At 48.9% G+C, this 27,317-nt stretch overlaps 2 protein-coding genes across 12 annotated transcripts in view; both read right to left on the reverse strand.

The window, feature by feature from the left end:
• Positions 1–1,790: 1,790 nt before the first annotated feature.
• RSPH6A (radial spoke head 6 homolog A) lies at positions 1,791–25,997 on the reverse strand. Of its 3 annotated transcripts, none has more exons than XM_027978495.2 (6): positions 25,231–25,997; positions 17,668–17,902; positions 9,637–10,401; positions 6,718–6,862; positions 5,831–5,948; positions 1,791–1,863 (listed from the first exon to the last, which is right to left on the reverse strand). In XM_027978495.2, exons 1-6 carry the CDS (start codon positions 25,884–25,886, stop codon positions 1,845–1,847), a joined length of 1,938 nt encoding a protein of 645 aa, XP_027834296.1. In that variant the 5' UTR covers positions 25,887–25,997; the 3' UTR covers positions 1,791–1,844. The 3 variants fall into 3 exon arrangements, 2 of the variants coding, with proteins under 2 accessions (XP_027834296.1, XP_014956090.2); XM_015100604.3 differs by having other exon boundaries at positions 1,791–2,195; XR_006056213.2 differs by lacking the exon at positions 1,791–1,863 and having other exon boundaries at positions 5,837–5,948; positions 6,253–6,862.
• Positions 25,998–26,195: 198 nt separating this feature from the next.
• Positions 26,196–27,317, reverse strand: part of SYMPK (symplekin scaffold protein) — a 33,151-nt gene continuing 32,029 nt past the window's right edge. For 8 of the 9 annotated variants that reach the window (XM_042232204.2, XM_027978508.3, XM_027978506.3 and 5 more), the window contains 3 exons: positions 27,186–27,281; positions 26,620–26,952; positions 26,198–26,455 (listed from right to left, as the gene is read on the reverse strand). In XM_042232204.2, coding sequence (XP_042088138.1) covers positions 26,318–26,455; positions 26,620–26,952; positions 27,186–27,281 — 567 coding nt within the window. In that variant the 3' untranslated portion in view covers positions 26,198–26,317. Of the gene's footprint in view, positions 26,456–26,619; positions 26,953–27,185; positions 27,282–27,317 lie in introns of all 9 variants that reach the window. The other variant, XM_027978507.3, reaches the window with a different exon arrangement.

Below are 27,317 nucleotides of genomic sequence, written 5' to 3' on the forward strand. Positions count from 1 at the left end.
CAGGGTAGGGAGGCGGGACGACCTCCAGCCGTCGCTCCGGTAACGGTTCTGGGTCTGAAGGCGGGGCTACAAGGTGGGCGCGGCCTTAGTGCCTGCGACCATCTAGTGGTTGGCTGTGGGGGCGGGGCCCTCAGGGAAAGAGGCGTGTCCATAAAAGAGCCATAGTCCCTAGCAACGGCACCCTGGGAACCGTTTGCCTAGCAACGGGAGTACCCGCAAGAGAAGGCCTCGCCCACAACTTGTCCTTCCCATGACGTCACAGAAATGACTTCAGGTGACCCTAATGTCTCCTGAAGACTCCCAACATACACCCTCCAGTGTTTTCCACTTACATCTAAAGTCCCCGACTGGCCACAGCATCTCCAACCCTTCCTCTCCACCCTTGATGATCCTGCAAATTTCATTGATCTCCAACGTCTCCATAAAACTCCAGCGACTTCATCTGACCCAATACTGATTAATACTAACAGCAAAAAGACCCTGATGCTGGGAAAGACTGAAAGTAGGAGGAGAAGAGGACGACAGAGGATGAGATGGTTGGATGGCATCACCAACTCAACGGACATGAGTTTGAGTAAGCTCCGGGAGTTGGTGATGGACAGGGAGGCCTGGCGTGCTGCAGTCCATGGGGTTGCAAAAAGTGAGACACGACTGAGTGATTGAACTGAACAGCTCCACATTTTCCACCAAACTCCTATATATTTCCACAACCTCACTCACTTCTCCAACACCCACCAAAATTTGATTGATCCCTGCAATACCCTCGGTGTCCCAATAATCCACTGGTAATCCAAAATCTCTTCCTGATCCCAACAGCTCCCTAACAGTCAGTGTCCCTCCCTTCCTGCTCCCATCACAGATCTTAAATGAAACTGACAATTTCACTTCAAATCCCACTCCTCTCCTGAGTCATTTTAGGGGCAGCACTGCCATTCCTTCCAGTCACCAGGCTGCAGATTTTGGTGTTTCCCTAGATTTCTGCCATTCCTCTTCACTCCCTGATTACAATCCCCAAGTCTTTTGCATTCTGTCACCTGAATTCCTCTATTCCACTCCATTCCTCTTTGCAGCCTCCGTTGAAACTCCTCTCCTGCTTGGACTCTCCCTGTATCAGCCTTGTCTCTGCTCTCCCAGACCCATGTCTCACCCTTCTATCTACATTACACTTGGGATCTAGAGAGGTCTTTCTAAAGCACAAATACGATCAGGGCCGGCCCACCGCTGTTCAAAGCCCATCCATGGCCTCCCTAGGGCTCTCAGGACAGAGTTCAACCCTAGGTAATCTGTTCCTGTCAACTTCTCTTTCCAGCCTTATCTGTTACCACTGACTCCTCACACCATGTCTCAAAAATGAGGTTTGAGCATCTACCCCAACACATCACACTCTCTCTCACTCTTGGATCTTTTCACACCCTGTTCCCTCTGCTTGGAATGCCTTACTACTCTGTTCTTGACCGTTTATGAGCCAGAGCTCAGGAACTCTGTCAGTCCTCTGGGCTCCCCCATCTGAGCTGTCATTCCCTGAGGAAGGCATCTGTCTCTCCCGTAGAGTATCCAGCCCTGGGAGAGTAAATCTGGGGTCACTTGGTGGCTCCTGTGTCCCCCACACAGGGCTGGGCTGACCAGGGGCAGCACTTCAGGAGTTGTTTGATGGCCAGATGAATGAATAAATGAACAGATGGGAGAGACTATGCCGGGCAATGTCTGGGTTCACAGCAAAGTGCCATAGTCCTGACTCTGAGGTCCTGTTAACAGACGTGGTGAACAAATGACTGAGTGACTCACCCAAATGCCCTGGGGAAATTTTATTTAGAGCAGCTGTCTTCCTCTTCTACCCCTGTCCTCTAGGGGCAGAAAGCAAACCTACAGTGAAAAAAAAAAAAAAAAAAATCAAGCTATAACTCTGTATAAGGGAAAACCTGCTGGCTACCTGCTTGAGGAAGGGGGCTAGGGGGCCTCAGTCATCCTGGTCCTCATCCTCATCCTCCTCCTCATCTTCTTCCTCTTCCTCCGCAGCCGCCAGGGCCTGCTCCTGGGCAGCCTTCAGGGCCTGCTCCTCCTCCACCGTGGGGTCGCTCATCTCTATAGTGTCCGGGCCGCTGGGGTACTCCTGCTGAATGGGGGCTGGCAGGGACGGGTTGAAGTTCTCAGGACTGTACTTGTGGCCCCAGCCGATGTAGATGTTCTCAAATTTCCTGGAGGGGCGGAGAGATGCTGGCGAGGCCTCCCTCAAAGACCCCAGCCTGGACTGTGTTAAAGGTGGGACCCAATGTAGGCACAGCATGCCTGCAGAGCTGTGGGCGGTAGAGAGCAATGTGCCCACCAGGGTTCCCTGTTCGTTTGTTCTTTCACTATTTCCTGGGCATCTTCCTACCTGCCAGACTGTGTCCAGAGCTGCAATGTCTAATAGCACACACAGCTGGCGAGCGCCTGAAATGGGGCTGGCCAGACGGAGGGACTGAATTTTGAATTTTATTTAATTTTCAGATTTCACTTGTGGTTTCTTCTTTGACCTGTTGATTGTTCAGGATTGTGCTGTTTAATTACTACATACTTGTGAATTTCCCAAATTTCCTTTTTTTAAGAGAATTTTTGCTGTTGTTGTGGACTAATTTTTTTTTAATCTTGATTTAATTTTTTATAATATTGCTTCTATTTTATGTTTTGGTTTTTTTTTTGTCTTCAAGCCCTGTGAGATCTTAGCTTCCCGAAGGGATCGAACCTGCACCCTCTCCACTGGAAGCTCAGAGTCTTAACCACTGTGCCACCAGGGAAGTCCCTCAAATGTCCTTCTTTAATTGATTTCTAATTTTATTCCAGTGTGGTAAGAGAAGATATTTTATATGATTAATCTTTCTAAATTTATCATTTGGTCTATCCTGGGGAATGTTCCATATGCACTAGAATGTGTGTTCTGCTGTTGTTGGATAGTGTGGATTTTATTTAACGTTAATTAATCTAAATTACAAAACCAATACTTCATTTATTGGAAGACATCCAAGTATGTCTGGGACAACCTGGGCACGTGAATCTACTCTTTCAACTGTAAATGCTGTGAAATCTGAATCCAGGTCAAGTATTTCTGATAAAAATTTAGTACCTAAGGGACTTCCCTAGCAATCCAGTGGTTTAGACTCTGCATTTCCAATGCAGTGGGGTGTGGGTTTGATCTCTGGTTGGGGAACGAAGATCCCAGTGGTGTGGAAAAAAAAAATTCAGCACTTGAACTGAGATCTGCTGCAAGTATAACCTTCACTCCAGATTTTGAGACAGTATGAACAAAATACCAAGTAGCTCATTCACAATTGTTACATTATTGGCTTCAAGTTGTAATAAGAATTTCAGGATATTTGGAGTTGAATACATTATTAAATGAATTTTGCCTGTCTATTTTTATTTCTTGAATGTGGCTACTAGAAAGTTTAAAATGACATATGTGGCTCATATTTTATATACATTGGCCAGCACTGGTCTAACTGTGAGAGCCTAGCAGTGAACAAATTAGACAAGAATTAGAATTGCTGGCAGAAACCAAAGCAATATTGTAAAGCAATTATCCTTAAATTAAAAACAAATCAATGTTAAAAAAAAGAATTAGAATTGCTGCCGTGGTGCCTACATTCCAGAGGGAGGAGACTAATAATCAAGGACGTAATTGGTTGGGTTCCAGCCCCACCAACTCACCTCTCCCCAGACTTTTAATGGGTGAAGCAAAAAGGAGTAAGTGGGAGAAAAGGGAAGAGACTGAGAGACAGGGAGAGAACCAGAGAGTTTGTCCTGGTGAGCAGTTTGGATTTGACCTTATTTTTCACAGCCTTGCTGTTCCCTCGAGAATCCTTTTCCTCCAAATGGCTTTGTCAGAGGCTTCAAAAATCACTGCTTCCTTGGAAACCCCTGACCTCTGCCAGCCCTGGTTCCTGGGGTCCAGGAACCAGCGCCTCACTCAGGAGGCTGCACTTGCTAGGAAGGCAGAGTCTTGGGCTCCAGCCCAGACCTGCTGCTGCTGCTGCTGCTAAGTCGCTTCAGTCGTGTCCGACTCTGTGCGACCCCAGAGACGGCAGCCCACTAGGCTCCCCCGTCCCTGGGATTCTCCAGGCAAGAACACTGGAGCAGGTTGCCATTTCCTTCTCCAATGCATGAAAGTGAAAGTGAAGTCGCTCAGTCGTGTTCAACCCTCAGTGACCCCATGGACTGCAGCCTTCCAGGCTCCTCTGTCCATGGGATTGTCCAGGCAAGAGTACTGGAGTGGGGTGCCATTGCCTTCTCCAGACCTAGGGCACCAGAAACTGTGCTTTAACCAGAGCCCCTGGTAAGTCCTATCCACTCGCAGTTTAGGGAGCTCTGGTCTAGAATGTCCTCCTGGGGAGTTCCCTGGAGGCCCAGTGTTTAGGACACAGTGCTTTCACTGCCAGGACCTTATTCAGTCCCTGGTCAAGGAACTAAGATCCTGCATGTCTCTCGGCCAAAATAAATGAATAAGATGATTTGAATTGTTAAAAAAACAATAATAAAAGAAGAAGGGGAATGTCCCCTAGTTACTTCTCTCTTTCCCTCAAAGATTTCAGATCAAGGCTGCTTTTCCCAGGAATCCTTCCTTGATCCCTAGACGCGACAGTTGCGAGCTGTCATCTGTCCCTCCACTCTCTCTAGTGGTACTTCTCTCAGTTTGGAACCAGATATTTGACTGGGGTGGGGATTGGGGTGAGGGAGGGTGAGGCTCCATGTGCAGTTGACAGCTATGTCTCCTCTGCCTGCTCCCAGATTCATATCTGCTTTTTCAACAAAGTGCTTGGGGCCCAGCATACAGCTGGCAAACAGTGACATTCCAGAGTCTTTTATAAAGAACAAAGTGGGGATAGATGGATGCCTGATTGGGTGGTGGATGGGAGGGTGGATGATGGGTGGTTGGGGACATGGGCGTGGAGGATGGGTGGGTGAGAGGAGCTCCAAGTTTGGATCTTTTGCTTTCAGAGGAATGTTGGCAAATCAGGGTGTGGCCAGAAGGGCATTGGTAAAAGAAAATATGTCTCTTCCACGCTTCTGGAAGCGAAAAAGAAATTGCCAAGAATGTGGATAAATTATGAAGATTACATGAAATCCCACCTTTCTTTGTGAATCCCAGTAGCGAACCTAGTGCAGGTTCATCACTGAGGTGGAAAAGGAAAAGCTCTGAAAAGTCATCGTGCCATCTGGTGGACAGCGCTGGTAAGTGCATGCCCCGTGAGCAGAAAAGCTGCGATGTACCTGGTGAGAGGCGGAGGGACTGTCTGGAGTGTGTAACTGAGGTGGGAGAATATGGAAGTGACTTTGGCTTGCAGACCTTTTGGAAACGACCGGTGAGGGGATCCTGGTGGGGAAGATTTCTGCCCATAGAGAGAAGATCCTTCAGATTGGAAGAACTGTCCAGGAGACTTAGGGAAGGAGTTAGCTTCTCCAGAGATGAGACTGTCCCTCTAACGGCCACCCCAAAGGGGACATCTGAGTCCTCTCTGGCTTCATGCATCATACAGCACAGAACCCTGGGCCAGGGGGGTCAGATATCCAGGTTTGAATCCTGCAGGTGCTGTGTGACCCTGAGTCAATTCCTCCCCCTTTCTGATCCTCCATTCTGTCTTCCCAGAGGCTCACATCCTCTTGGTTTGGGATTTCTTGGTCTGGGATTTTAATCCTAGTGGGACTCCTCGACTCTAAGTGAAGACATCAGCCCCTAGGGGCTTCCTGAAGAGAGCCGAGCCGATCTTTGCCCACCCTAGTGGGTTGCCCCAGCACGTCAGACTCTGAGGAAGTTGTAGGAGCGCCCTCTGCTGGGGAAAACTAGGAGTAGACCTACTTGCCACTGGCGTAGGCATAGGCCCCTGGCCAAAGATTGGAGCGCACGACCGCCACGGAATACTGCGGGCTGAAGGTGCAGGACAGGCGGGCGGTCCACGGTGCCATGTGCATGATTTCTGTAGGCGAGCAGAGAGCACCAGGGAGGTCAGAGACTGGGCTGCAGCCCCCCTCCCCCGCTGCAATGCACAGCCCACCGCGCCCCCCCCGCCCCCCCCTCCCGCCCCCCAAGGGAAGGCAGCGAGAAGGATGGGAGGGAGCAAAGAGGGAGGAAGCGGAAGGGCATGAAGGGAACTGTGGGAACCAACAGCTCTGGCTTCCGTGTTTGAACCCTGGCTCTGACCACTCTTTCTGCGTGGCCCGAGGAAGCCACTCCACCTCCCTGAGCCTCAGTGATCACACCCAGGCAATGGAGACACTTACCTCACCTCCTGTGCAGAGTGGCAGTGAGCCCCAAGGGCCCCTGACAGGGGAGCCGCTGTGATTCCCCTTCTAGGTTGGCCGTCAGTTTGAACCAGGGCTCAGAGGACGGAGTACTGGCTCCAGACTCATGGAAATCTGCGTTCACATCCTCACTCTGTCTGCTCACCCACTCTCAGGCTCTCCTCCTTCCTCCCTTCAGGTACCTGAGGTCCCAACCTCAGGAACTTGCTGTCCAGCCTTCCAACATCCAGCTCAAGTCCTGCCTCCTCTGGGGAGGCCGCCCTCGCTCTCGCTCCCTTTTTCCAAGCCCACGTGGGACTCGAAAGACCACGTGTCACCATCTGGGCTATTGCATGGGCCAGTTACGGCTCACAAGACGGATGTGCTCCTACAACCCTATGGGCTGCCCATTTTATAGATGAGAATGTAACAGAGGCTCAGAGAGGCTCTGTGTGGGGCTGTTACCTGCGTCTTCTGAGAGCGGGGTCAGCAGCGGGGGCCCAACCTCCTGCTCCACTTCCTCTACGCCCTCATCTGCCTTCTCTTCCTCCTCCCCCAACTCCTCCTCCTCTTCTGTCTTCTGCAAAGGGTTCACCCAAGTGCAGCGGCCCTGCAGGTGGGGAGGAGGAGGTCAGCTGGTAGCCGCAGGGAACAGCCCGGGCTCTGTTCCCTGGGAGGCGGTGAAGGGTCAGGCAGGATGTTGGGGACCAGTCCTATTCCCAGGGACCCAGGTGTGGGTAAAGTTCAGGGTGAGTTGCACAGGCAGGAGGGCGGGGTGGAATGGGCCGAGACAGCTGCTGCGGTGAGACCGGAACCCCTCCTCTCTCAGCCTCTGTGGGCTCCGTTTAGGCAGCCATCCATCCATCCATTCATTGTATATTTAAGGAGCACCTACTATATACATGCAGTGCTCCTGGCACTGGAGTTACGTCCTTGAGAAAAAGAGACCTCCACATCTCTGCCCTTGTGGAGCTGACATTCAACAGCCCATATGATGCTCTGTTTGCTCGTCTGTGAAATGGGGGTGTCATGGGTGCCTCTCTCATTGGATTATTGTTGGGTTGAAGGAAGTACTGCAGAGTCAGTAAACGGTTGTTGAATGAATGAGTGAACTGAAGTGCAGAGCATACAGCAGGCCTCGGCTGCAGCAACTGAATGCGGATGGCCTTTATCGGTTCAGTTCAGCTCAGTCGCTCAGTCGTGTCCGACTCTCTGCGACCCCGTGAACTGCCGCATGCCAGGCCTCCCTGTCCATCACCAACTCCCGGAGTTCACTCAAACTCACGGCCATCAAGTCAGTGATGCCATCCAGCCATCTCATCCTCGGTCGTCCCCTTCTCCTCCTGCCCCCAGTCCCTCCCAGCATCAGAGTCTTTTCCAATCAGTCAACTCTTCGCATGAGGTGGCCAAAGTACTGGAGTTTCAGCTTCAGCATCATTCCTTCCAAAGAAATCCCAGGACTGATCTCCCTCAGAATGGACTGGTTGGATCTCCTTGCAGTCCAAGGGATTCTCAACAGTCTTCTCCAACACTACAGTGCAAAAGCATCAATTCTTCGGCGCTCAGCTTTCTTCACAGTCCAACTCTCACATCTATACATGACCACTGGAAAAACCACAGCCTTGACTAGACGGACCTTTGTTGGCAAAGTAATGTCTCTGCTTTTCAAAATGCTATCTAGGTTGGTCATAACTTTTCTTCCAAGGAGTAAGTGTCTTTTAATTTCATGGCTGCAGTCGCCATCTGCAGTGATTTTGGAGCCCTGAAAAATAAAGTCTGACACTGTTTCCACTGTTTCCCCATCTATTTGCCATGAAGTGATGGGACCAGATGCCATGATCTTCGTTTTCTAAATGTTGAGCTTTAAGCCAACTTTTTCACTCTCCTCTTTCACTTTCATCAAGAGGCTTTTGAATTCCTCTTCACTTTCTGCCCTAAGGGTGGTATCATGTGCATATCTGAGGTTATTGACATTTCTCCCAGCAATCTTGATTCCAGCTTGTGCTTCTTCCACTCTAGTAAAGTGATGTGTGCTTCTTCACACGCTAGCAAAGTAATGCTCAAAATTCTCCAAGCCAGGCTTCAACAATACGTGAACTGTGAACTTCCAGATGTTCAAGCTGGTTTTTGAAAAGGCAGAGGAACCAGAGATCAAACTGCCAACATCTGATGGATCATGGAAAAAGCAAGAGAGTTCCAGAAAAACATCTATTTCTGCTTTATTGACTATGCCAAAGCCTTTGACTGTGTGGATCACAATAAACTGTGGAAAATTCTGAAAGAGATGGGAATACCAGACCAGCTGACCTGCCTCTTGAGAAACCTATATGCAGGTCAGGAAGCAACAGTTAGAACTGGACATGGAACAACAGACTGGTTCCAAACAGGAAAAGGAGTACGTCAAGGCTGTATATTGTCACCCTGCTTATTTAACTTATATGCAGAGTACATCATGAGAAACACTGGGCTGGAAGAAGCACAAGCTGGAATGGCCATTATAGCAATCTCAAAAGCGGTTATTCGGAATCCATAATCAATGTTTATCGAATACATGAATAAATAAAAAAGTTCCTAGCACACAACAGGTGCTTCCTTGAATGGATAAATAAATGTATGTAAAGTTCAGACAAACTAGGCATTCAGTAAATGTAGGCCCACCACCTCTTATCCACACTTTCAAAATTTGGAAAGCTTTGAAAACCAAAAGTTTTTTCATGAGTCATTTGTCTGCAGTCCTGACTGACTGATGAGAGGCTTTTCAGTGTTGCTGCAGAAAGTGACACCTTTAAAACTGGGCTGCAGCCCCAGCGCCTCCTTGACGTGTTACGTAATATATGGTATGTGTACTGTCATCTTTTTGTGTATGTTTAAAGTACTCTTATTTTCATAAGTACTTTTTGCTTTATTTGCCATGTCACTTGTCTTGTCAGATCTTAGTTCCCTGACCAGGGATCAAACCCTGGCCCCCAGAAGCCTGGAGTCAGCAAGAATACTGGGAGTGGGTTGCCATTTCCTCCTCCAGAGGATCTTCCCCACGCAGGGATCAAACCCAGGTCTCCTGCATTGCAGGCAGATTCTTTACCGCTGAGTGATGGAGGAAAGCCCCTCCTAAGCACTGGACCACCAGGGAATTCCAATATCACCATTTTCAAATCTGAAAAATTCGGGATTCCAAGAGGCATCTGGTTCCAAAGGGTTCTGACTGGGGACTGTCAACCAGTATCTGTTGAATGAATGAATGGATGGATGCACGGAGGACTATTACCGGGCACAGATGCCTCGCTGCCATCAGGTGCTCGGTATAGCTAGTTCTGGAATCACACCCGGTTCTACACCCCCGACCCGCCACCCCCGGGGCCTGGGCGGCTGGAGTCCCGCCCTCACCTGCGGCAGGATGTGCTGTGTGTGGTGCACCCAGTTGGCCATGGAATCCACCAGCTCGAGGACCGGGATGCCCTCAAAATCGGGGTTCTCCTCGTAGGAGTCGCGCCCGGCTCCACCTTCCTCCTCTTCGTCGCCTTCCTCCTCACCAAACTGGTAGAAGCCGAGGGGACTGATGTGCGTGGCGGCCGAGATGCGGGCGATCTGGGCCCGCAGGTAGTTGGCCTCGTTGCCGGGGAAGGGCGGGTAGCTGATGACCGGCGCGTCCAGGTAACCCGTGAAGAACTTCCTGATTTTGCGGGCCTGCACGATCTGGATCGGCGTGACTTGGGGCAGCCGCATCCATGGCCGGCCCGGCTCGTTGCACACGAAATACAGGTACCTATTGGTGCCGGTTCGGCTGTCTTCCTTGGGGATGACGGGCGGCGGCTTCCACGTGGGCTTGGGGACGATGTCCGTGGCCTTGTCCTCGTCCTCGTCGCCCTCCTCCTCGCCGTGCGCCTCCATGCCCTCGCCGCCCTCCGTCATCTCCTCCACCTCCTCCTCCTCCGCCTCCTCTTCGCCCTCCCGGAACTCCACCTCCGCCACCAGGTAGCTGCGTCTGAGCCCCAGGACCTTGCCCCAGAAGCGGCAGGTGTGGACGGGCTGCTGCTCCACCAGCTGCTTCAGGGCCATGAAGATGCGGAAACTCTCGTCGGAGCTCAGGCCCACACCGGCCTGCTCGAAGTAGAAGGCCTTCTCCATGATGTTTGGCACCGGGGTCTCAGCCTGCAGCGGGGTGGGGCAGGGGGCGGAAGGCAGAGGGAACCAGGTTGAAGCCCTGCTCCCCATGCTGACTCTCCTAGAGTCCAGAGACTTAAACTACTGGGTAACCCAGTTGCTCAAGCAACCATTTCTGGCCGCTGATGTAGGGGTATGTGTGCCAAGGAATGATGATGCTTGCTTAAATTGTACCTGCGTGAGTGCTCAGTTGCTCGGTTGTGTCTGATTCTTTGGCAACCTCCATGGACTGTAGCCCACCAGTCTCCTCTGTCCATGGGATTCTCCAGGCAAAATACTGGAGTGGGGTTGACATTTCCTCCTCCAGGTGATCTTTCCAGGCCAGGGATCCAACCTGCATTTCCTGCATTGGCAGGCAGATTCTTTACCACTGAGCCACCTGGGAAGCCCTTAAATTGTATAGCTGATGTAAAAGATTTGGGGACAAATGTATTGCGTTTTTTTCTTAAAGTGCATTTCCATATGCATAATGCATAATCCATATTCCAAACGCATAGTGCATTTCCATTTTCTTCAAAGCTCCATTTGTGAGCTAAGTGTTATTAATAAAAGGAACAAGTCCTGTATTTTCTTTCTATGAATGCTAGACTGGTTCCTTATTCACAAATATTAGAAGTCCCGCTCCACAGGCGGATTGTATATTCCCACCCCCACCCCTGCGCATTCATGTCACTTGCTCTGACCACTTGAAATGGGAGTGAAAGGGACACAGGTCACACCCAGGCAGGAGCTGTAAGAACCTGTGTGGGGTTTGCTATGCCTTGACTTTCCTGCTCTGCAACTGTGGGAGCCTGAGTCACGGCGGCATCTCCATCACCATTCATCTCAAGCGGCTGATGAGCCGAGCCTCCTAGCCCAGCCTGGATGGGTAGGAAGCGTGAGTGAGAAATAAACTGCGTGATGTTAAGCCGCTGGGCCTGTTGCGCTGTTTGTTACCTCAGCTCGACGCGGCACACCCTGACTAATACTCTATAGGAGGAACACCATGATTTTGAAAGTGATTCCGGCAGTTTCCCGCAACTAAAACACAGGCCAAAAGCTTCTTTGCCTAATCGACGTTTACACCAGCAACTCAGTGGGACAGAGTCAAAACTGAATCCCCAGACTCACTGTGCTGCCGGCAGGGAAGCTAAGCGAATGAGCAAACGAAACCCTCTCTGGAGTGTGTGCCTGGCCTATGAGCCAGTGGCCATCACCTCTTTCCGGGAGTGTCTTCCACCCACTTGGCAGTGGAGTGGCCTCACCAACCATGATCAAATTATGTCACCCTGCCCTCTGGTCACTGTTGATTGGGGCAAGTGAGGACAAAATGGCAGCTCAGGCTCTCCTTCTCACCCTCTGCAATTTGTAACTGGGTGGAGAGAAAGTACAGCTGGTGCCCCCTGCTCAGAGATTACTTCTGTGGGTTGGCTGGGTTTGAACCCAGGTTGGTCTGGCTTCAGAGGCCATAGTCTTAGCCCCTACTCTTTTAACTCCTCTATTAACTGTGGAAGCTTCCTTTTTCTTTCTCCCAGTTTCCAGGAAGATCCTATCTATAATCTGAGGGGAAAGATTTCCTACTGGTAACTGGATGGAATTAAAAAAATTAGGAGCAGAGGGGAATCTCCAAATGCCAGCTTGGCCTGGGGTCCAGCTACATTCCTGCCCTTGGGTTCGTTGGGTTCGGTCCACTGAATTAGGACCATCCTCAACCCCCTTCTCTATTGCTTACTTTCTCCAGGCTGGAGAAGTAGAGAAGTTCCACAGTCACTTTCCCAGCCTCCCTTGCATCCAAGGATGGTCATGTGACCCAATCTGGCCAATAAGATGCAAGCAGAGATTTTCTGAGGGGCTCCTGATTGACTGATTGATTCACTGGACCGCACTGCCCAGCTTGTGGGATATTAGTTTCCCAACCAGAGATTGAAGCAGCACCCTCAGCAGTGAAAGGGCCAAGTCCTAACCACTAGACTGCTGGGGAATTTCCTTGCTCCCTGTATTTTTTTAAAAAGGGGGTCAGTGGGTGGGAGGGAATTTCTTGGTGGCCCAGTAGTTAGGCCTCAACCCTTTCACTGTGTGGCCTGGGTTCAGTCCCTGGTCAGGGAACGAATATCCCACAAGCTGCATGGCTCAACCGAAAAAAAAAGGGGGTACATACTGAGAAGAGCTCCCCACTCCCCTTTCAGGGCACTGGTGTGGAAATGTGATGTCTGAGGCTGCGGTAGTCATTGTTCAAACATAAAGTGATAAACTCAAGGTACCAAGTATCAACATGATGATAGCAGAATGGAAGGGAGGGAAGTGCTGGGACTCCCTATGATCTCACAGAAATGCTGCCCCAACTGTACCCACTCTCAGCAAGTGAAGTAACGAAACGTTCTGCTGGACTGCTTGGGCCAAGTCCCTGCAGCCCAAAGTGAGCTTTCGTGGTTTGGATGGAGTAAGGGTGAGGGACGAGGGGGAGAGAGGGGAGACGGTAGCCCTCAGTATCCCTTCGCTGGGGAGCCACCTTGCCAGCCGTAGACTGCTTGCACCTGACTGTTAGGTGTGAGAAAAACTATCTTGTCTAAGCCACTCATCTTCATTTCTGTGACATCTATTTCCTGTCTTAAAGTGAGTTCTGTTGACAAACAAGTACAAGAAAAATACTAAAGTTTCTTTAAAACTATAAATGTGAGACTAGTGAGGAACTTTTCAAAACAGAGGTGCAGTGATGGGGAGCCAAATCTGCTTTGCAGCGATTGTACACAACAAGCAGGAGAGTCCCAGAACAGAAAACCATCGCAGAGCAAGGCACAGAGCAGGGGCTCCAGGAACAGACCAGAGTCCACACAGCTGTAAACCAATGGCAGGGGTGGCATCTTCAAAGCGGGGCAAGGACAGTTTTTCCATAAATGCTATTGGGGAGCATAAAAGAAACAGAAATTCTTTCCATATGAAATAGAAAATGACAGGAATGAGAGCCCCTCATACAGAAAAATAAATACAAAATGCTGAATAACAAATTCGATTTTCTTCCTAGAATCATGCACAGGCCACAGATACCCACAATAATTTTGCCCTTTTACAAACCTCATATTAGGAATCAGCAAACTAAAATGGACTGGAATGGGTGAATTTAACTCAGATGACCATTATATCTACTACTGTGGGCAGGAATCCCTTACAAGAAATGGAGTAGCCATCATGGTCAACAGAAGAGTCCGAAATGCAGTACTTGGATGCAATCTCAGAAACGACAGAATGATCTCTGTTCGTTTCCAAGGCAAACCATTCAATATCACAGTAATCCAAGTCTATGCCCCAACCAGTAACGCTGAAGAAGCTGAATGGTTCTATGAAGACCTACAAGAACTTTTAGAACTAACACCCAAAAAAGATGTCCTTTTCATTATAGGGGACTGGAATGCAAAAGTAGGAAGTCAAGAAACACCTGGAGTAACAGGCAAATTTGGCCTTGGAATGCGGACTGAAGCAGGGCAAAGACTAATAGATTTTGCCAAAAGAACGCACTGGTCATAGCAAACACCCTCTTCCAACAACACAAGAGAAGACTCTACACATGGACATCACCAAATGGTCAACACTGAAATTAGATTGATTATATTCTTTGCAGCCAAAGATGGAGAAGCTCTATACAGTCAGCAAAAACAAGACTGGGAGCTGACTGTGGCTCAGATCATGAACTCCTCATTGCCGAATTCAGACTTAAATTGAAGAAAGTAGGGAAAACCACTAGACCATTCAGGTATGACCTAAATCAAATCCCTTATGATTATACAGTGGAAGTGAGAAATAGATTTAAGGGACTAGATCTGATAGACAGAGTGCCTGATGAACTATGGAGTGAGGTTTGTGACATTGTACAGGAGACAGGGATCAAGACCATCCCCATGGAAAAGAAATGCAAAAAAGCAAAATGGCTGTCTGGCGAGGCCTTACAAATAGCTGTGAAAAGAAGAGACGCGAAAAGCAAAGGAGAAAAGGAAAGATATAAGCATCTGAACGCAGAGTTCCAAATAATAGCAAGGAGAAATAAGAAAGCCTTCCTCAGTGATCAATGCAAAGAAATAGAAGAAAGCAATAGAATGGGAAAGACTAGAGATCTCTTCAAGAAAATTAGAGATACCAAGGGAACATTTCATGCAAAGATGGGCTCGATAAAAGACAGAAATGGTATGGACCTAACAGAAGCAGAAGATATTAAGAACAGGTGGCAAGAATACACAGAGAACTGTACAAAAAAGATCTTCATGACCAAGATAATCACGATGGTATGATCACTCACCTAGAGCCAGACATCCTGGAATGTGAAGTCAAGCGGGCCTTAGAAAGCATCACTACGAACAAAGCTAGTGGAGGTGATGGAATTCCAGTTGAGCTATTTCAAATCCTGAAAGATGATGCTGTGAAAGTGCTGCACTCAATATGCCAGCAAATTTGGAAAACTCAGCAGTCACCACAGGCCTGGAAAAGGTCAGTTTTCATTCCAATCCCAAAGAAAAGCAACGACAAAGAATGCTCAAACTACCGCACAATTGCACTCATCTTATATGTTAGTAAAGTAATGCTCAAAATTCTCCAAGCCAGGCTTCAGCAATACGTGAACCGTGAACTTCCAGATGTTCAAGCTGGTTTTTGAAAAGGCAGAGGAACCAGAGATCAAATTGCCAACATCTGATGGATCATGGAAAAAGCAAGGGAGTCCCAGAAAAACATCTATTTCTGCTTTATTGACTATGCCAAAGCCTTTGACTGTGTGGATCACAATAAACTGTGGAAAATTCTGAAAGAGATGGGAATACCAGACCAGCTGACCTGCCTCTTGAGAAACCTATATGCAGGTCAGGAAGCAACAGTTAGAATTGGACATGGAACAACAGACTGGTTCCAAATAGGAAAAGGAGAACGTCAAGGCTGTATATTGTCACCCTGCTTATTCAACTTATATGCAGAGAACATCATGAGAAACACTGGGCTGGAAGAAGCACAAGCTGGAATCAAGATTGCCAGGTGAAATATCAATAACCTCAGATATGCAGATGACACCACCCTGATGGCAGAAAGTGAAGAGGAACTCAAAAGCCTCTTGATGAAAGTGAAAGAGGAGAGGGAAAAAGTTGGCTTAAAGCTCAACATTCAGAAAACGAAGATCATGGCATCTGGTCCCATCACTTCATGGCAAATAGATGGGGAAACAGTGTCAGACTTTATTTTTGGGGCTCCAAAATCACTGCAGATGGTGACTGCAGCCATGAAATTAAAAGACACTTACTCCTTGGAAGAAAAGTTATGACCAACCTAGATAGCATTTTGAAAAGCAGAGACATTACTTTGCCAACAAACGTTGGTCTAGTCAAGGCTATGGTTTTTCCAGTAGTCATGTATGGATGTGAGAGTTGGACTGTGGACTGTGAAGAAAGCTGAGCACCGAAGAATTGATGCTTTTGCACTGTAGTGTTGGAGAAGACTGTTGAGAATCCCTTGGACTGCAAGGGGATCCAACCAGTCCATTCTAAAGGAGATCAGTCCTGGGTGTTCTTTGGAAGGACTGATGCTAAAGCTGAAACTCCATACTTTGGCCACCTCATGCGAAGAGTTGACTCATTGGAAAAGACTCTGATGCTGGGAGGGATTAGGGGCAGGAGGAGAAGGGGACGACAGAGGATGAGATGGCTGGATGGCATCACCGACTTGATGGACGTGAGTTTGAGTGAACTCCGGGAGATGGTGATGGACAGGGAGGCCTGGCGTGCTGTGATTCATGGGGTCACAAAGAGTCGGACACGACTGAGTGGACACGACTGAGCGACTGAACTGGAAAAAACCCCGCCTCCAAGTTCTAAGGTCTGGGGCCTCTGGTGACTTGGCTTCGAAAAGGGCAGAGCCTCCCTCAGGATTATATTTCAGGGGGCGGAGCCGGGGGTGGAGCCTCCAAAGGCATAGCGCTCTAAGGAGGCGGAGCCATCAGGGACTGGTGATAGATGTGGGTGCGATCTGGAAGAGTTGGGGAGGAAAGGTACAGTTTTCTGCAGTTTCTCCTTAGAGACTTCGAGACTGCTGATCTAAACTTTAAAACCGTATTTTCAGGTAAAACTGTTCGTGTCTAAGACTTGGATTCCCACGTGCGCTCTGCTCACCCAAGGGCTCATTCCTTGGTCAGATGGTCATTCCCGGTTCTCTCAGCATCTCACCCCATTGTGGCCAGAATCCTAGAATTTCAGAAGCATGAGACGTGAGCACAGACCAACAGCATCTGCAAAGATGGCCGAGATGATAGCCCAGGCTTTGGAGGACACAGCCCTGCCTTCTTCGTCCTGGCTTTTCTAGTTTTGAGCCCTCTAAGTCCTTCCTCCATGAACAGGAATAATAAATGGCACTTGCCTTAAGGTTGCTTCAGGGATGACCTGAGCCTACACTCCTAAGCCTAGGAGATGTCAGAATTATCATAAACAGAGTTCTCAACAAATGTTTCTTTATCTTTCTTTCTTTTTGGCTGTACCACAGGGCTTGTGGGATCTTAGTTCCCTGACCAGGAAAGGAACTTGTGCCCCCTGCATTGGAAGAGTAGGGTCTTAACCACTGGACCACAAGGGAAGACCCCCCAAAATGTTTCTTAAACGAGCGAAAGAACATTTCAGCCAAATTTTAAGCCACCATCCAATGCTGTATCCAATGCAGCAGATACCATTCAATGCAGGAGACGCAGGTTCAATCCAAGGGTTGGGAAGAGCCCCTGGAGAAGGAAATGGCAACCCACTCCAGTACTCTTGCTGGGAAAGTACCATGGACAGAGGGGCCCGGCGGGCTACAGTCCATAGGGTCACAAAGAGTCAGACACGACTGAGCAACTGAACACAATGCTGGAAAGAAAATCATGGAATTAAATATTCCGAGGATAGTAGAATGTTCATGAGTCTTGGGTGGAAGACTTGTTAGGAGGTCTCAATTTGCAAAAGAGGAAACTGAGTCCAGGGGATAGAAGGCACATTTAGTGTTGAAAAACTCCAGAAGGTAGCAGGCTTCACAGAAAATATCCACGAAACAGTTATTCTGCAGAAAGGAGGAAAGGACGGCAGGAGAAACCAGCCTCTACCTCCATGTGGCGCCAGAGTCAGGTTTCTACAACTTCCCCTCTGCTTCAAACCCTCTGGTGGTGCCCCAGTGGCCTCGGGAGAAAGCCCAGACCCCTTAGCCTGGCGTTCAAGGCCCTCAGTGACGGTCCCGCCACTCCGGCTCTTTCTGCCGCTCGGGCCTCCGCACTGGCTCACTCACCGTCTCCTCCTCCATCTCCTGCTCGCCCTCGCCGCTGCCGCTCCGGCTGAACAGTGCCTTTTGCCTCTCGGCCATCTCGTAGGTGGGCTGCATCTCCGGGTCATCCCGAAGCGTATCCAACTTGGGGTGGAACCATTCCCACTGAGTGGTGCGGTTCAGCGACTCCAGGAGGAACAAGGGGTCTTCCGGCCTCTGGTTCAGAATCTTGGTCAGCAGGTTCACCAGGTGTTCATACCTGCCTCGGGGAGAGGGGCGTAGGAGGTGGGGGACACTGATCACCCAGCTTGCTGAGCTCGCTGTTGTGTACCTGGCCGTGTCCCCGGCACTGGGGACATCATAGATAAGAGAAAAGGTCCCTGCCCTGATGGACCTGACAGTCTGGCGATAGAGACAGATATTAACCAAATGGGAAAAATACACAAAATATACACAAGTGTGTAGTTATAGGGAGGTAAGCAAAGTCGGGAATGGGGACTGGGAATGGCAGGGATAGGGGATGGTTTGCAGTTTTAAATAGGGAGGCCAGGGAGAGCCTCACTGAGGTGACTTTTAAGCTGAGAGCTGAATGATCTTATTCAGTGAGAGGTGGGGTACCGTGCAAACATTAGAAGGAAGAGTGTTTCAGTTGGAGGGAACAGCATATGCATAGGTCCTGAGACATTTCATGAGTCTAACATAATCTTGATATCAGAACTCAGGGAAAGTAGGAGAAAGGGAAAGTCCATGCCAATCTCATGTAGAACTGTACATGCTGAAATCCTAAGCAAGTGGTGCCTGGCATTCTTAAAAGGATATTATTATTGCTGTTTAGTTGCTCAGTTCTGTCTGAATCTTTGCAACCCTATGGAAAGCCTGTAGGGCACCAGGCTTCTCTGTCCATGGGATTACCTACTCAAGAGTACTGTGGGATTATTCAAATAGTTCTGGAAGTCCTAGCTACAGCAATCAGAGAAGAAAAAGAAACAAAAATAATCCACGTTGGAAAAGAAGATGTAAAGCTCTCCCTGTTTGCAGATGACAAGATACTGTACATAGAAAACCCTAAAGATAGTATCAGAAAATTACTAGAGCTAATCAGTGAATTTAGCAAAGTTGCAGGATACAAAATCAATACACAGAAATCACTTGCATTCCTATATACTAACAATGAAAAATCAGAAAGAGAAATTAAGGAATCAATCCCATTCACCATTGCAACAAAAAGAATTAAATATCTAGGAATAAATTTGCCTAAGGAGACAAAAGAACTGTACACAGAAAATAATAAGACACTAATAAAGAAAGGCAATGCCAAAGAATGCTCAAACTACTGCACAACTGTACTCATCTCACACGCTAGTAAAGTAATGCTCAAAATTCTCCAAGCCAGGCTTTAGCAATACGTGAACCGTGAACTTCCAGATGTTCAAGCTGGTTTTTGAAAAGGCAGAGGAACCAGAGATCAAATTGCCAACATCTGATGGATCATGGGAAAAGCAAGAGAGTTCCAGAAGAACATCTATTTCTGCTTTATTGACTATGCCAAAGCCCTTGACTGTGTGGATCACAAAAAACTGTGGAAAATGCTGAAAGAGATGGGAATACCAGACCACCTGACCTGCCTCTTGAGAAACCCATATGCAGGTCAGGAAGCAACAGTTAGAATTGGACATGGAACAACAGACTGGTTCCAAATAGGAAAAGGAGTACGTCAAGGCTGTCTATCGTCACCCTGCTTATTTAACTTCTATGCAGAGTACATCATGAGAAACGCTGGGCTGGAAGAAGCACAAGCTGGAATCAAAATTGCCGGGACAAATATTAATAACCTCAGATATGCAGATGACACCACCCTGATGGCAGAAAGTGAAGAGGAACTAAAAGCCTTTTGATGAAAGTGAAAGAAGAGAGTGAAATGGCATCTGGTCCCATCACTTCATGGCAAATAGATGGAGAGACAGTGGAAACAGTGTCAGACTTTATTTTTGGGGGCTCCAAACTCACTGCAGATGGTGACTGCAGCCATGAAATTAAAAGACACTTACTCCTTGAAAGAAAAGTTATGACCAAACTAGACAGCACATTAAAAGCACAGACATTACTTTGCCAACAAAGGTCCATCTAGTCAAGGCTATGGTTTTTCCAGTAGTTATGTATGGGTGTGAGAGTTGGACTATAAAGAAAGCTGAGTGCCAAAGAATTGATGCTTTTGAACTGTGGTGTTGGAGAAGACTCTTGAGAGTCCCTTGGACTGCAAGGAGATCCAACCAGTCCATCCTAAAGGAGATCAGTCCTGAATATTCATTGGAAGGACTGATGTTGAAGCTGAAACTCCAATACTTTGGCCACCTGATGCAAAGAAGTGATTCATTGGAAAAGACCCTGATGCTGGGAAAGATTGAAGGTGGGAGTAGAAGGGGACAACAGAGGATGAGGTGGTTGAATGGCATTGCCGACACAATGAACATGAGTTTGAGTAAACCCTGGGAGTTGGTGATGGACAGGGAGGCCTGGTATGCTGCAGCCCATGGGGTCACAAAGAGTCAGACATGACTGAGTGACTGAATTGAGCTGAACTGAATGACAGAAATCAAAGATGACATAAACAGAGGGACAGATATTCCATGTTTCTGGGTAGGAAGAATCAATATTGTAAAAATGACTGTACTACCAAATGCAGTCTACAGATTCAATGCAATCCCTGTCAAATTACCAAAGGCATTTTTCATAGAACTAGAACAAAAAATTTCACAATTCATATGGAAACACAAAAGACCCCGGATAGCCAAAGCAGTCCTGAGAAAGAAGAATGGAGCTGGAGGAATCAGCCTTCCTGACTTCAGATTATACTACAAAGCTACAATCATCAAGAGAGTATGGCACTGGCACAAAAACAGAAACATAGACCAATCAAACAAGACAGAAAGCCCAGAAATAAACCCAGGCACCTATGGGTACCTTATTTATACAAAGGAGGCAAGAATATACAATTGGGCAAAGGCAGCTTCTTCAATAAATGGTGCTGGGAAAACTGGACAGCTGCATGTAAAAGGATGAAATTAGATCACTTCCTAACACTACACAGAAAGATAAACTCAAAACTGATTAAAGACCTAAATTTAAGATCAGAAACTATAAAACTCTTAGAGGAAAACATAGGCAGAACACTCGATGACATAAATCAAAGCAAGATCCTCTAGGACCCACCTCCTACAGTAATGGAAATAAAAACAAAAGTAAACAAATGGGACCTGGTTAAACTTAAAAATTTTTGCACAACAAAGGAAACTATAAGCAAGGTGAAAAAACAGCCCTCAGAATGGGAGAAAATAATAGCAAATGAAACAACTGACAAAGGATTAATTTCCAAAATATACAAGCAGTTCATACAACTCAATGCCAGAAAAACAAACAGCCCAATCAAAAACTGGGGGAAAGACTTAAACAGACATTGCTCCAAAGAAGACATACAGATGGCTAACAAACACATGAAAATATGCTCAATATTGTTCATTAGTAGAGAAATGCAAATCAAAACTACAATGAGATATCATCTCATACTGGTCAGAATGGCCGTCATCAAAAAGTCTACAAACGATTAATGCTGGAGCAGATGTGGGGAAAAGGGAACACTCTTGCACTGTTGGTGGGAATGTAAATTTATATAGCCACTAAGACGGTATGGAGATTCCTTAAAAAACTAGGAATAAAACCCCATATGACCCATCAATTCCACTCCTAGGCATATACCCTTAGGAAACTAAAATTGAAAAAGACACATGTATCCCATTGTTCATTGCTGCACTATTTACAATAGCTAGAACATGGAAGCAACCTAGGTTTCTATCAACAGATGAATGGATAAAGAAATTGTGGTACATATACATAATGTTCCACCTGGTTTTAGAAAAGGCAGAGGAACCAGAGATCAAACTGCCAACATCTGATGGATCATGGAAAAAGCAAGAGAGTTCCAGAAAAACATCTAATTCTGCTTTATTGACTATGCCAAAGCCTTTGACTGTGTGGATCACAATAATCTGTGGAAAATGCTGAAAGAGATGAGAATACCAGACCACCTGACCTGCCTCTTGAGAAACCCATATGCAGGTCAGGAAGCAACAGTTAGAACTGGACATGGAAAAACAGACTGGTTCCAAATAGGAAAAGGAGTATGTCAAGGCTGTATATTGTCACCCTGCTTATTTCACTTCTATGCAGAATACATCATGAGAAACACTGGGCTGGAAGAAGCACAAGCTGGAATCAAGATTGCCGGGAGAAATATCAATACCCTCAGATATGCAGATGACACCACCCTGATGGCAGACAGTGAAGATGAACTCAAAAGCCTCTTGATGAAAGTGAAAGAGGAGAGGGAAAAAGTTGGCTTAAAGCTCAACATTCAGAAAACGAAGATCATGGCATCTGGTCCCATCACTTCATGGCAAATAGAGCGAGAAACAGTGGAAACAGTGTCAGACTTTTATTTTGGGGGCTCCAAAATCACTGCAGATGGTGACTGCAGCCATGAAATTAAAAGACGCTTACTCCTTGGAAGGAAAGCTATGACCAACCAAGACAGCATATTGAAAAGCAGAGATATTACTTTCCCAACAAAGGTCTGTCTAGTCAAGGCTATGGTTTTTCCAGTAGTCATGTATGGATGTGAGAGTTGGACTGTGAAGAAAGCTGAGCGCTGAAGAATTGATGCTTTTGAACTGTGGTGTTGGAGAAGACTCTTGAGAGTCCCTTGGACTGCAAGGAGTTCCAACCAGTCCATTCTGAAGAATTAATTAATCACATTAACATGTTAAAAGAGATTATGTGAGATCACCTCAATAGGTGCAGAGAAACTAACATTCAATATCCACTCATGATGTTTAGAAACCTAGGATACTAGGAATAGAATAATATTCTACAATCTCATAAAGAGGAGATGTGTGTAAGCTGCAGCACACACCAAATGTAATGGTGAAAGACTGAATAATTCCCCTATGAGATTGGAAAGGAAGAAGCCTTCTTTTACCACTTCTATAAAATGCACTGGAGATCCCAGTCAATGAAATATGACATGAAAAAGAAAAGAAGCAAAACTACCATGGTTTGCAGATGACATGATTGAGAATGGAGTGTAAAGACCTTGAGCTGAGGGTGTGCCTGGCAGGTTGGAGGAATATTGAGGTCATTGTATCTGGAGCAGAGTGAGGAAGAGGGGTTGAGGTAGGAAAGGAGGCTGGAGTGTTAACAGAACCAGCATGACTTCCACTCCCCTGAGTCAGGCACTATGCTGGGCCCTTGAATGCAATGTTGAATTCTCACCACATACACCTGAGAGAAAATTATGATCCTTACTCTCTGGAAGAGGAAACTGAAGCTTAGAAAAGTTGAGGTCATGAGGTCACCCAGGGGTAGCACAGCCAGGATTGAAAACCAAGTTGGCCTAATTTCTGAGCTACCTGGTGGCTCCGATGGTAAACAGTCTGTCTGCAGTGCGGGAGACCCAAGTTCAATCCCTGGGTTGGGAAGATCCCCTGAAGAAGGAAATGGCAACCCACTGCAGTATTCTTGCCTGGAAAATCCCATGGAGAGAGGAGCCTGGGGGGGCTACAGTCCTTAGAGTCACAAACAGTCAGACATGACTGAGCAACTCCACTTCCACTTTCACTTGGCCTAATTTCAAATCCTGTATGTCTAAGCCTCTTCAATGTGCAACCATTTGGCAGCAGTGCTTGGTGTGGTTGAGAGCCATCATTGACTTGGGAAAGGCAAGAAGGAGAGAGAGCTTTTCAATGGGGGACTTGAGGGAGCTCACAGGTAACCTACTGGTTAGAATTCAGGCTTTCATTGCTATGGCCCAGGCTCAATCCCCAGTCAGGGGGACTGATATTCTGCAATCCATGTGGCATGACCAAAAAAAAAAAAAAGAAAAACAAAAGACCCATTAAGGGACCTTGAAACTCCCAAGGGCTGGGTGCTGTTGGGGAAGAGCTGTGGGTTATTTATTTATTTTGAGGTTAATTTTGACTAGATTCTAGGATCTGAGGTAGGAGCTGACTAGAGATGATGTTTGGAGAGGGAGGAGGGGTTGAATTACATAGGACCTTGAAGGCTGTTATGAGAAGCAGGAACCTTCTTCTGAAGGCACTGGTGAGCCATGGCAGGCTCTGAGCATGGGAGGAATGGGGGTCAGCTTTGTGCTTGAGCAAGACCTGCTACTCCTCCCAACTCTTTTCTCATTCTCCTGCTTCCTCCCTTGGTTCCAGTTAGACCAGTCTCCTTGCTGTTCCTCAAACACAGCAAGCTCCCAAGCCTTTAAGCTCAGTTCAGCTCAGTTCCGTCGCTCAGTCGTGTCCGACTCTTTGCGACCCCGTGAATCGCAGCACGCCAGGCCTCCCTGTCCATCACTGACTCCTGGCGATCACTCTGTGTCCTATGTCTGGACAATTCTTCCTCCAGTTTACCCATATGGTGCTCTCCCTCACCTCTTTCAGATTCCTGATCAAATGTAACTTCCTCAGAGAGGACTTCCCTGACCTCGTACGATTTAACATCCACTCCCATCCCCCTTACTCTGCCCTATCGCTCAGCTTAGCTGTTATCACCTTATATTTATTGTCCATTCTCCCACTAGAGTGTCAGCTTCATGAGGATGTGATGTGGGCCTATGACTGCGTCTACATGGCCTTGGCAAATGCCTTTCTCAGGCAGGAAATGTTAGTGGATAACAGGGCCTCAGGAGCCAAATCATTTGTGCTGAAATCCTGGATCTACCATAGCTAAGCCGTGTTATTTTGGACATGGGACCTAACTTCTCTGTATCTCAGTTTCCCTCCCTGTGGCTCAGACAGTAAAGAATCCTCCTGCAATGCGGGAGACCTGGGTTCAATCCCTGGGTTAGGAAGATACCCTGGAGAAGGGAATGGCTGCTGCTGCTGTTGCTAAGTCGCTTCAGTCGTGTCCAACTCTGTGTGACCCCATAGACGGCAGCCCACCAGGATCCCCCGTCCCTGGGATTCTTCGGGCAAGAACACTGGAGTGGGTTGCCATTTCCTTCTCCAATGCATGAAAGTGAAAAGTGAAAGTGAAGTCGCTCAGTCGTGTCTGACTCTTCACGACCCCATGGACTGCAGCCTACCAGGCTCCGCCGCCCATGAAATTTTCCAGGCGAGAGTACTGGAGTGGGATGCCATTGCCTTCTCTGGAAGGGAATGGCTAGCTACTCCAATATTCTTGCCTAGAGAATTCCATAGACAGAGGAGCCTGGCAAGCTACAATCCATGGGGTCATAAAGTCTCCGACTGGACTGAGTGACTTTCACTTTTCTTTCAAAATTGGAACAGATGTGCTAAGCTCAGCCAGGAGAACCAGCTGTTAACCTGTGAATTGCTGGCGCAGTCTGGTAAGTAAATGCTAACTAGTGTTGTTATTTATTCCCTGACTCCCAGTCTGAGTTAGATGCCCCCAGAGGGGTCGCTGGTTCTCAGTGAAGAGCAATCTCGTCTGGACGAGGAGGTGGGGCCCTGGCTGAGGTGTCTCCCTGCCTGGTCCCTCCCTCGCCCCACTCCCAGGGCCCTCTCTCACAGGCTGAGGTCGCTGTTGATGCTGGTCTGCAGCAGGTAAGCCTTGGCGTTCTGCACGGCCAGCTCGCGAGGTTCTGGCTCGGGCAACTCCATATTGAAGGACATGAAGCCCAGCTCAGAGGGCGAGAACTGAAGAGTGGGGTCATCCCTCATGTAGGGCCCATGCTGGGTGCCCAGGCTGAACGGCAGGTCTTCTCTCTGGTACATGGTGAACTGGCCCGGGAGGTCTGCTGCGGGCCCCTGGTAGGCGGACTCCAGTTGCTGGAATAGGCTGCCTTCACTCTGCTGTACCTGCTGCAGCATTAGGCTGCCGTTCTGGCTGGCCTGGAGCCCGCCCTCGCTCAGGTAAGCTTGGGGCTGCACCTCTGCAGGAAAGCCCGGGTTCACGAAAGGGTCCTCGGCCTGGAAAACCAGGTTCTCGTTTGGGGTCAGGCTGGTCCTCTGTGGCCAGCCACGGAGGTTGCTCCGGTTCGACGGCGCCTCCTGACTGCCGCGCGGGATCTGGGGGCCAAGGGGTATCTGCTGCAGCTCCTCGGGGACCAGGGGTGAGACCTGAGGCCTGCTGAGTTCCCGACTGTGCCGCTCGGAGACCTGCGAGCTCCTACGGCTGGAGGTCGGCTGAGAAGGGGGCTCAGGGTCAGGTGGAGGGTCCCCCATAGTTCAAAGGGATCGCAGACTTCCAGGAAGAAGGCTTGCAGATAGGCAGGCCGGATCAGTCGCCCGTGTTGTGTGCACCCAGCAGCCGCTGGGCTAGCTGCGCCGGTTGCTAGGGACGGAGGGGGCGGGCCGTTACCAGGACAGGGCGCGGGGATGCGCGGCCAAGCAGCTGCTTTTCGCGCAGGCGCAGCCCCATGCCAGAGGGGTTTGCAGTCTTCCCTGGCGGGTTGGAGGGCCTCCTGGGGGCGCCCACCAGCCTGTGCACAATCCCACAGCTGACACGGAGGAAGGCACCAGAGACGACACCCATACCCCAGACCAGTCATCTTTTTTTACTTGTTTAATTTTTAAAGGCAAAGCACCTTCGGCCAAGCCCCTCCCCGGCCTCCCTGAGCTCCCAGTCCCACTCCCCCAACCCCCAACAAGCTCCGTCAGCTATTCCCCTTGGTTTCCGGTTCGCCCGCTTCCTCAGTGGCAGGGCTGGGGGTCTGCATTGTGTCTTCTCCAGCAGCTGTGAGGGGCTGGGGGCTCCGCTCCTCCTTTGAAAGCAATCCACCTGCTGCAGTTTCCTGGTGACAGAAGAGGGGGCAGGTCAGACAGCGTGGTTGCACCTCCAGTACTTCTTCAGGCCCTACCCTTCCCGCCCCCTGCCCGCTTGGACACTAGGCACACACACTTAACCCGGGGCCCTGATTTTTCTCGCCCTCTGTTGCTCTGGGGCGGTTGTCCCTACCTTAGGTAGGGGTCCCTCAAGACTAGAGTCCAGCAGTGCGGCCTCAGTCAGCCCCGAGTCATCGTCCATGCTGATGAAGATGGCCGGGGTCTCACACTCAGGCCCCTCCTCCCGGAAATCAATGGCTTCCTCCGACTGGGGGGGGCCTGGCCGCACCGAGGAAGAGGACGAGGACGAGGACGAGGAGGGGGCTCCCAGTCCCCCAGGCTTCAGCTTCTGTTCTTCCTCCAGTTGCCGCTTTAAGGCCTTCTCCTGGGCCAGCCGCAGGCCGATGAGATCTTGAGGGGGTCGGGGGGCCGGAGGTGGTGCCAGGGCCAGAGGCTCTAAGTCATCCTGGGGGTGCGAGGCGACACACAAAACCTCAGGGACGGCTGGGACCCAAGACCCAGGTTGCTCTCAAGGGGATGGTGGGGGAAAAGATGGAAACCATCCTGAGGCAGACAGCAGAGGGCACGGGGGTAAGGGGCTGCCGCTGCCGTCTCCCCAGCCCCTCCCCGCAGAGATGGCTGGTGTGGGTAGGAGGGGTGCGGGGACTCCTGGCTTGGGGAGGGGCTGCAGACCCTCACCTCTTCCAGGGGCCCGGCGGGTGCTTCCTTAGCCTCTGGCTCCTGCTTGCCGCTGGCCTCCAGGATGGCCATGATGGAGTTGGGGATGTGTGCTTGCTAGGGGAAAAGCAGATGGGGGCGCTGTGGAGAGCT

This window comes from Ovis aries, chromosome 14 (genome assembly GCF_016772045.2).
Source record: "Ovis aries strain OAR_USU_Benz2616 breed Rambouillet chromosome 14, ARS-UI_Ramb_v3.0, whole genome shotgun sequence".
NCBI classification, from domain to species: domain Eukaryota; kingdom Metazoa; phylum Chordata; class Mammalia; order Artiodactyla; family Bovidae; genus Ovis; species Ovis aries.

Bases quoted from the DNA above. Each gene is read 5' to 3' on its own strand.
- RSPH6A (XM_015100604.3), bottom strand. From the start codon at position 25,886: ATGGGGGACCCTCCACCTGACCCTGAGCCCCCTTCTCAGCCGACCTCC. The intron at 10,402-17,667 runs GTGAGTGAGCCA...ACCCCGCTGCAG, and splicing joins AGGAGATGGAGGAGGAGACG to GCTGAGACCCCGGTGCCAAA. The intron at 2,196-5,830 runs GTAGGTCTACTC...CCGCCCCTCCAG, and splicing joins TATGCCTACGCCAGTGGCAA to GAAATTTGAGAACATCTACA.